At 37.2% G+C, this 10597-nt stretch overlaps 1 protein-coding gene across 4 annotated transcripts in view; it reads left to right on the plus strand.

Moving 5' to 3' along the window:
* The window catches only part of SNTG1 (syntrophin, gamma 1), a 119437-nt gene that overhangs the window by 54684 nt on the left and 54156 nt on the right, over window positions 1-10597 (plus strand). For all 4 annotated transcript variants that reach the window (XM_014539971.1, XM_005866529.2, XM_014539970.1 and 1 more), the window contains 2 exons: window positions 4132-4185; window positions 8043-8177. In XM_014539971.1, coding sequence (XP_014395457.1) covers window positions 4159-4185; window positions 8043-8177 — 162 coding nt within the window. In that variant the 5' untranslated portion in view covers window positions 4132-4158. The remainder of the gene's footprint in view (window positions 1-4131; window positions 4186-8042; window positions 8178-10597) is intronic.

Genomic DNA, 10597 nt, shown 5'->3' on the forward strand with positions numbered 1-10597 from the left:
AATAAGGATTAAAAAAAATAAACAACCACAACAACAAAATAAAAAAGATTTTTTAAAGAAACGTAAGCCTTTGTGTAGAAGAGTTAGTAGGATACATTAGTGAATGACTCAATTCTAATTTTTAATGAATGTCATAATCAATACCTATTATTAGCCAGTGTTACTATTCATGCAGAATATACTATACACACACCCACACAGCTAGATCATCACTACTATGGATATTTCAGTTTTCCCTCTGATCAAACTAAATTGGGCACAGACTTGGCAGGTTTTACATATACTATACAACTCATCACCGTTTCCGAAATATTTACTACACAATTTGACATGTGGTTTTATATATTACATACAAATCTCCCAGACACCTGGGTTGCTCAGCATCTACCTGATAGGTCAGTTTTCTATCAACATCTGACAGGTCATGGGTTTTCTTTTTCCCCTTTTTTTTTCCTCTTGAAGAAAGGCACTTACCAGGTTTACTGTGGTTGCTGTGTGGTTTCCTGGAAAGCTTTGCTAGGTTATAATTTTTCCTCCAACACGTTTAAGAAAGTATGGCATGTTGCTTTTTATTGAATCCCAAGTGCACGTCCTATGCTTTATCTCATATACCTCTTCAAGGATGCTTGAATACCAAATAGCCATAAGAAGAAAGGTATATCCCCTCCCTCCAGAGCAAAGGGCAAGCATGCTTAATGTCCAGTGTAAGAAAGAATGCCTTGCCCTAACCGGTTTGGCTCAGTGGATAGAGCGTCAGCCTGCAGAATGAAAGGTCCCAGGTTCGATTCCGGTCAGGGGCATGTACTTGGTTGCGGGCACATCCCCAGTAGGGAGTGTGCAGGAGGCAGCTGATCGATGTTTCTATCTCATTGATGTTTCTAACTCTCTATCCCTCTCCCTTACTCTCTGTAAAAAATTAATAAGATATATATTTTAAAAAAAATGCCTTTCTGCAGAGCAGAAGGCAAAGATGTTTATCGCCTACTATAAAATATTTGGATTCCCTGAGCCCAAGGTTCCTTTACTATAATGCAACCCACTCTATGTGTTCTCACCCATCTGGACCTATCTGTGTCACCTCCGTGGGGCATGGGGACAGGGAGAGCTTATGCTGCTTGCTCTGCTGGGAGTAAATTCTTAATCTCTGACCAGGAACCTCATGTTCTGTCAGAACCTCGACACTCGGTCAGGCTAAATTTAGCTTGCAAATAAGTTGTCCATTTGTAAAATCTCAGACTCTTTCAACAGCCAGGACATGGACTAATTATTTTTATCTTACAATTATCTTAGCCATTGTTAATAATTAAGAAACCATTTATAAAATATTTAGAATTACAGATATTTTAATATAAATCGGATCGTTTGCATAAGAGTTCTATTTCTGTTGCTACTACTATAGTTTTGTTTAAAATGAATGCCATCTATTCACATTAGCCTCATATTGTTTGCAAGGGATCAGTAACAAAAAAATAATTTAAAAATATGTATATTTGAAGATGTCATGCTTAGTTTCTTCTGACAAATAATTAGAAAATTATTTATAAGCATGTAAGTTATTACCAAATTTGTAATTTGAATTTAACATCTAGGTCAGATGTCATTAAAATATTGATTGAAAAAATATATAAATAGCTAGACAAAACAAACAAAATAAAAACACCAGAAAAAGATTTTAAAAATCCATTATATTTCTGCATGGAAAAAATATCTATAATATGAAAAAATAGGGAATAATTGTCTTCTTGTCTTTAATAGGTGACCTCCCAGAAAACAATTATTCCCTATTTTTTCATACTATAGAGGATTGTTCGTGCACCTCAGAAAAACAATTAGTATCCAAATTTAATAGGGGAATAACAGGAAATTAAAGCAATGCTCTCAAATGTTTCAAGTAAAATTGCAATAAATTATAATTGAAAATGAACACTTTGAAAAAATATTTGGCACCTCATCTGTTTTTTTTCAGATAATTTTGCTCTCAGCTTTATACAAATATTAAAGATACCTGTTGTTTATGTTTACTTTGAGAATGCAATAGCACAATGTGAAAATGCTTGGGAAAATCACAACCATTAACAAAAGCTTGGCTAACTCCCCTTTACTCTATGTTGATAACTTATTTATGATTTAATCATTACAATGCATAATTGCATATTTGTTGGCAAACAAACTCTTTAATCCAACAAAATTTTCTTTTAATGATTTTCATCAACAGTTGTTCGATTAGCCCTAGCCAGTTTGTCTCGGTGGATGGAGCAGTGGATAGAGCGTTGGCCTGCGGACTGAAGGTTCCCAGGTTCAATTCTGGTCAAGGGCACATGCCACGGTTGTGTGCTTGATCCCCAGTAGGGGGTGTGCAGGAGAGGTTCAATTGTCAAGGGCACATGCCACGGTTGTGTGCTTGATCCCCAGTAGGGGGTGTGCAGGAGGCAGCCGATCAATGATTCTCTCTCCTCATTGATGTTTCTGCCTAAGTATGACTATGCATACATTTACATTACAAACATAAGTAATATCCAAAGATACAAAATGCATATTTGCATCCCAGACATTTTTTATGACCGAAAGAAAAAACACAATGAATTCTTGACCTATGAGGTATCTTTTTAGTTTTATAAGAACCCTTTAATTTTTGTGTTGTAGTTTATCTCAGATTTTCCCGAATATTACATGTAACTTTTTCTGGGCTCTTGGTTTCTTAAAACTATCACCTCTGAAGGATTTGAGGAGAAATGTAATGTACTTTGCCACCTTTGTCAAACTTAATTCATTTATAATGCATTATGACATCATGTAGTCATATCTCCAAAACACTGCATTGTAAACATGGATGTTCTTATTGATCTATTCAGGTGGATCTAGAGACTGACTACTGTTATCCATTAAGTGGTACTCTTCTCATATAATAGAGCCAGTTTGAATTTTGAAAAATGTGTTTTTTCTCCCAGGTGGGTGTGTTTAGGAAGAATCTGAACTCTAAATTCTTTATTCTGGGGCTTGTCAAAAGTTTCTTGCCTTTGGACTTTATAAAATCATAGGCTTTAGAAACTCTTGAAGAAATATACAAATGCTTTCTAAAAGATATATCTGGGCATGAAACTACAAGAATGGAAGCAGTAATTTAATTTAGTTACTGTTGATAAATGGTCAATCTCTTTTCTTTCAGAGGCAATAGTAATAATCCAGTGACAGTATAAGTGAATGTCTTACTCTGTTTCACCCACAAATACTTATTCATTAATATCATGCAATAGAAAATTATAAAGAAGGACAAAATAGTGTACTGTTGTAAATACTAGAGGAGGAGTTTTCAGGAGTATAAAAGTCTTCTCTTTTGTAATTCACCATATGTTTTACTTTGAAATCTTATCTCCATAAGCCATTTTATTTTGGCTCTGCATTTTTATAGCATTAGAATGTCAATTTTCTATGATAGCTCCCACTTATTAAGTTATCGTATCATTAAAACTCTGTAATAGCATGTAAAAACACACTTTAAATGTTATTTTTATACATTTAAGTGCATGTCCACCATTTAGATACTCTAGTGACCATACAATGAATATGTGACACATATTTTATACATCAATTATCTTAATATTATTCATTCTGATAAATAGCTTGTTTCCTTACATCATACTGTTTGTGATTAAAATGTTAAATTCCAGGGAGACTTATTCATGCCTGTCACTTTTTAATTAAGTTGAGAAAGATTAGTCGACCTTTTTTCAAGAGATAACCACATGAAAGTCAACTTTTAATTACCCCTTTTGAAGTTTCAGTCCCAGTTGCTAACTGAGGTTCCAAAATGAAGGTTGGGAATGAGCTGCCACTTGAGAGAAGAGTTTCTCACATGTAGATCATGTCTGAATGCCGAGGGGGGTGGGGCAAGGAAATAGACATTCCCCACCACACTGAGCCATGGCGGTGGGCTGATACTTGGTTACAGCAGGGACTCGGACGTGTTCCACCCTTCCTTCTCCCTTCCTTATACCCTGGGAGCTCTTGGTCCACGCAGGGGACTGTAAACCTCATCTGCCCCCAGCATCTGCTTCATCTTACACGTCAGTATCATTCTCCTCTCTGACACCGGATGCTGTGCTCAATGGCAAACCGTTTCTCTCTTTTCAGACTGAGTCCTTTGCGGTGCCATAGCACATGGATTTCAGGACTGCCTGTGAGGAGGTAGGTTAAGTGGCTTTGTGCTTTTCAACTTTTTCAAAACGGGAAGCCCTTGGCCTGCCTTTTATATAAGCGGGACACTGTGTTTGGTGGAGGGATGAAGGATGGGTTTATTTTACGTCCAGAGTAGCCTCTGTTTCTGAAGACTAGAAAGCCAAAGGGCGCCTGGGGAAGGCGCAGGTATATTCACTCTTCCTTTAAGAAGGAGACGGGAGCATATTCGGCTTATTATTACGTCGCCCTGCTCCGTAAACTATGCGCTGCAGGATTTCAGTAGTGGCAGGGTTGGAAGTAATTCTTTCACGTAAATGGTTATAACTCAGAAGTCATCGAAGGTCCCTTTCGGCACTAAAATTCTAGGATTTTATGACTTCAGTATTCTATAACTATTTCAATATAATTTAATTATTAATCCATGGCCATTCAGATTCTCTCTAGAACTGTCATCACTCCTCAGCATGAGTTAGTGTCTTGACATTGCCCTTCCAAGGATAGTAAAGGGCACGCAAGTGTGCAGCCGAGAGAACTGGACTTGGGCCTCCAGGGACTGTCGCTATTCTATTTTCGGAAGAAATACTATCTTTTTTACTCAACAAAGGGCATTCAAAGCATTGTCTTGTCATTCTTCAGGTAAAATGCTAACATTCACAGTTTCAAATATTTCACACGTTTGCCTAGAAGGTTTAAAATATTTTTATCGTGTACAAATAACCCAAGACAAAAACAACCATAACTAGGTTACCTATGATCGAGTTAAAAACAAACCAGCAAAAAGCTTCCGTTATTAACATTTATGAAGATTTTTTTCTTTTAATGAAATGTCATGTGTTAACATTCTTGCAAAAATATCTTTTAAACAAGTGCCCCAGTTTATTCATAGCTCAGAACCGAATTCTGAAAATGAGTTGCTTTTATATGTTTAAGGCTTATGTTTCTGACATTATAGTTATTGATTTACAAACCTCTCAATGCACTGAGTACTATAACATACGTACATTATTATAACAAAAGCTGCCTCATTCTCTCAGGACTGAAGCTTAAGCTCAAAGACTGGATTTTGCTTTCCAGGCAACTATCTAATAATTAGGGGACATTTTGCGCATTATTTGCATGTGGAGCGAATGAAACTTTGACTGCATTGGGAATGTGATGAGAAAAGCTTCTTTTTACTGTTTTAGTCCCTTGAACTTTCCCGAGGTGATCTTTTATGTCTCGTTGATGTGTAAAAGTAATGTATGTAAGGCCTCTCAGGGAAAGGCCCCACTCCCCTTCTCCACTGGAGCAGAGCATTATTTGTGAACGCTATTTCTTCCATTGCATTTGGGGGTGGGGGTGGGGGGAGGGAAAGGCCTGATTGTACTGTGCATTGAAAAATCAACAAATGAGAGTTCAAACGGTGTAACACTGTTCAAAACCGAAGAGCCTTAGGTGCCCGTGTCTTTATTCTGCTCACTGTGATACTGCAGAGGAATTTTCCTTTGCCACTGCTCAGCGAAATTATCATATATGCCTAATGCTTAAGCATCACTTGTATGATTTCATTTTATTTTTTCCAGTTTCCTCGCATGATGGTGTCTCTGTTACTGGTTTTTAAGAGCTTGTTTATGGCTAAAGAGATGTTAACGGGGGGAGGGGGGGGGAGGGAAAGGCCTGATTGTACCGTGCATTGAAAAATCAACAAATGAGAGTTCAAACGGTGTATCACTGTTCAAAACCGAAGAGCGTTTTTATTCTGCTCACTGTGATACTGCAGAGGAATTATCCTTTGCCACTGCTCAGCGAAATTATCGTATATGCCTAATGCTTAAGCATCACTTGTATGATTTCATTTTATTTTTTCCAGTTTCCTCGCATGATGGTGTGTGTCTCTGTTACTGGTTTTTAAGAGCTTGTTTATGGCTAAAGAGATGTTAACCATTTCGCATGCATTGCAAATGAAATACCTTGTGTTTTGTTATTATTTTACTCTAGTGTCTTACTCTTTGGTTGTATCAAATTTGTGTGTTAAATACTAGTGTAACCAAGTTCTGTTTTAAAAAAAAATCAACAGATGTGCTCAACTATGTTCACATGGCTTTGATATTATTTACACCCCTCTGTCCGGATGCTGGCTTCTGGTTGAGTTCACATTATAAGCATGAGAGACTTTTCTATGTGAAAAACAGAAAATTATGTTTTATCTGAAGAAACATGTAATTTGCTTTCCTTGAAATATCATCCTCCAGACATATCCATTGGAGTGATGCTTTAGAATAGATTAATGGACACAATTTAGTGAGTTCCTGCTGTGTATTTGTCTCACAGAGGAGGAAAGGACATCTGCAAAACCTTAATTTTCTTTGAAGTAGATGATAACCCTTAGGAAATAATTACAGGGTAATATCATATCAAATGGGATAGAGGGTGTAATGGTATGTATTAGTGCAAGGTATAAAGCAGTTTACAGAGAGAATTATCTTGGGAGGCTCCTTTATCTAAGCATATTCTTATCAACATTATGAAACATCCTTTTAAAGAAACACACCTCTAGCAATTCACATTATATTTCTATTTCAAGAGAAAGCCTAGTATTATTTGCATGGAATTGGGTGTTCATTAAATACTAAGAACACAAATGCTTTCTATGAGCTTATCCCCTTCTCTAATTGGGCACTAAATCAATAATTATTAAATTAAAATGCAATTGCCAAAGTGGTCACTCTTCCTATGGATTTGGTGCAGAATAACAGCCAGAGACTATATGATGCCTCAAAATATGTTTCATTTTGTATCTCTGACCAATGGGAAGGCTAAGGGCACGTGCTAGGGAGAATCTGCTTATTTATTGGGGTGCATAGTATAACACTGACCTGCTTCAGGAGGTGACAAGTTTAAAGCTACGTGGTACAAGTTTGGAAATCATCACCGGCTGTTTCAAATTCCCCAAACAGTGTGAAGCAAAACAGTGGATTGTGAATCAAGAAAAAAAATAAAAGGAATCTTGGGTCTCAAACCAGGCTCTGTTTTTGATTAATTGTATTAATTTAGGCAGTTCACATTGCCTCTTTACTTTTTAAATTTATCTTTATTGTTGGAAGTATTACAGATGTCCCATTCCCCCCCCATTAATCCTCTTCACTCCCCACCCAGGCCTTCACCACACTATTATCTGTCATTGGGTTATGCATATATGCATATAGGTTTTTTTGGTTTATTTCTTCCCAGCCTCTTTATCCTTGTTCCCCTATCTGTACAAAGTGTGTGTGTGTGTGTGTGTGTGTGTGTGTATGTGTTGGTGACTAGAAATGATGAAATGGCGAAGGTTAGAGAAGATGTTTAGGGGGTTCGTTTTCAGATTTAAAATTCCATGATAGAGACAGAAAGTAGATTAACATGGTTGCCTAGGCCTGAGGAAGCGGCTGGGAAAATGGCGGCAATACGTTTCTTTTTGGAGAAAATTGATTATAATGGTAGTTCTATAACTTAATATACAAAAGTTCCCACATTGAATTATATAATTTAAGGGTTGAATTCTATAGCATGTAAATTGTAACTCAATAAAGCTGTTACAGAAACTCTATAATTAGATAAGTATTAAACAAAATGTTCATTAATTTTCTAACATAGTATAAAAACTACACTCTTTACTCTCCAAATGTTCATGTGGATTTTCTGACATTGTCTCCATTACCGGGGGTCGGGGGGGACTTGGCGTGAAATGGTTATCCCTTTCTCTGCACCTATGTTAGATGTTCAGTCTCAGACTCATCAGAGTGTGTTTTCTGTAGCTCTGACGTGTTATTCATCATGTTTTACAGGAAATAAACCATCCAGCATAACGTATAAGCTAAGCATAATATGTTCTCTGTTTTTGTCTGAAGACAAAGACAGGGATTTGTTTGCTGCAGGATGGCAATCAGGAGCCTTTCAAAGTCCGGCTGCACCTGGCCAAAGACATTCTGATGATCCAGGAGCAGGATGTGATATGTGTGTCTGGTGAGCCTTTCTATTCTGGTGTAAGTAGCTCTTCCTTCCGTTGAAGATTTTTGTTTGTGTTCATGAAAATATTTATCCACAGAAAACTATTCGTATGTTTTTCTTTTATTGTAGAGCCTAGTCCAGCGGTTCTCAACCTGTGGGTCGCGGCCTTAGGAAGGTTGAGAACCACTGGGCCCTAGTCGATCATCCTGCGTGAAATTTTTGTTTACATCATTAAAGGGAGCAGGGTCCTTGCAGAAGTACCCACACTGGCTCCACAGCCACACATTTAGATGCCGTCTTCAGCGTGGCGTCTCATTGTTAAATCTGTGAGGGCTTTCTATGTACATCATCATGACATCTAACATAAAGCCATTTCACTGCTTTCTTTCCAATTGTTATGTTGTTTATTTCCATTTCCTGATTTGCTGTACTACCATTGAGTAGAAATGAAGCAAGTCATGATCCTTGACTTGCTTTCAAACTCCGAGAGTATGCTTAATGTGAAACATAATGCCAGTGAGAAGAGACGTGGTCATTAGATGCTCAGGTTAAGGAAGTTCCATCCCATTCAGACTTTGCAGAAAGTGCTTCTTATAAATGAGTGTCAAACTTCATCAAGTGATTTTTTTGCATTTGCTGAGATTATTATGGGATATTTCTCTTCAATTCTATCCAAGTTCTCCCCTGAACTTTTTTCAAAAGAGAGAGTAGGTCTGTGTATATTCGTTATTTCAGCTGCCACATTTAAAAGCGATAACAATATTTCAATGTTGAAATACTGAATTTCACAAATTATAAAATTTTACTGATCCAGGTCCTGTGTAATACATTTATGCCAGATTTATATAAGTCATATTTCTGTAGTTAAAAAAAGAAGGAAAGAATGAAAGAAAGGGAGGAAGGGAAGAAGGAAGGAAGGAAGGAAGGAAGGAAGGAAGGAAGGAAGGAAGGAAGGAAGGAAGGAAGGAAGGAGAGATACAGCACTAGTTTTTCCTTAACTAAAAGAGAGGGTAAGGAAGGAAGGAAGGAAGGAAGGAAGGAAGGAAGGAAGGAAGGAAGGAAGGAAGGAAGGAAGGAGAGATACAGCACTAGTTTTTCCTTAACTAAAAGAGAGGGTAATCCCATGGGAGCAATTTAATCTAACTTGACAGCAAGACCCGTGGTTCAGGATGATTTAAATAGTCTGTGACAAAAGAATGGTCAGCAGTCTGCAAAAAGGCCATTAGCTTTACTTAGTGAGGGCCCATTGATTTAGGACCCGGTGTGACTCCCATTGGATGTTAGTGAGGAGTGAGGTGGAAAGTTCAGCATTATTCACCACCAACAAGACACTCCAAGGTAAGTCTATTAATAAGCTGAAAATTAAGTCTTCAAGCTAAAGAGCTACAGTGTCTGGGGAATCCCGGAAGCCAACTGTTTGATACTTACTGTAATTTTCTTCTCAGATCACATATGGCAACAAAGTTAAGGTGATGTCTTTAATGTTATTGCACAACAAATGATAAGTTCCAAAACTTGTCCTGTTTTATAATAAAACTGTTTTTCTTAAGTGAAACTAATTTCACCTAAAGGATATCTTCCACAGTGGTATTTCAGTGCTAGTTAGAAGAGCAATGAGTGTGACTGATAATTTATGGCTCTTTCTGAGGCTAAGTTAGTATTAGATAGAACTTGCTAGAACACTCAGACATATGGTGTTAGATAAAAGTCCAACTTCATTCTTGCAGATGGGAAATGATATAAATATTGGAAAAGTTAAATCCCATTTGCTCAACCCAGCTCCAGGTTGAATGTGGAGTCTTGGAAAGTCTGCTTTCTATCCAATTATTTTTTCTTTATAGGAAATCTGTCCCTTCTTTTGGATTCCTTTGGAGATTTCAGAGTCTCTGCCTACGGTGACCTGCAGGTTCACTCTGATGCATCTTATCTAAAGATGTTTGCTATTTGCTTTGCTTGAAAGACATACGACTTCTTAAATATGAGGGTTTCTGCATTTCTTCCATTCAAAAGAATGATCAGTTATTAACTTCTTAAATGTTGCTTATTTCCCATTCCTTCTGTTCTTCCCTTGAGTAATTTTTTGCATGTATTTTACAACAGCTCCTTTGATTCTTCATCCTCTACTTTTTCTCATATTTTATACCTGTTTGTCTCTCTGTGGAGTGCTAAAGTAACCCCTTCAGTCTTCCTTTCAGTCCAGTAAGCTCTCTTTGGTTAAATTTAGTCTTTTGTTTGAACTATATATTGAAATTCTGACTCTGGTAATTATATTGTTTGCTTCTAAAAGTTCCATTCTGTCCCATTTAGTAATATTCTGTCCCATCATAATCTACACTAATAAAAGAGAAACATGGTAATTAGCGTACGACCGCTACCTTTCCCATTGGCTAATCAGCATATCCTTATGCAAATTAACTGTCAGCCAAGATGGCGGCTGGCAGCCATGCACTGAAGC

This window comes from Myotis brandtii, unplaced genomic scaffold (assembly GCF_000412655.1).
Source record: "Myotis brandtii unplaced genomic scaffold, ASM41265v1 scaffold232, whole genome shotgun sequence".
Classification (NCBI taxonomy): Eukaryota; Metazoa; Chordata; class Mammalia; order Chiroptera; family Vespertilionidae; genus Myotis; species Myotis brandtii.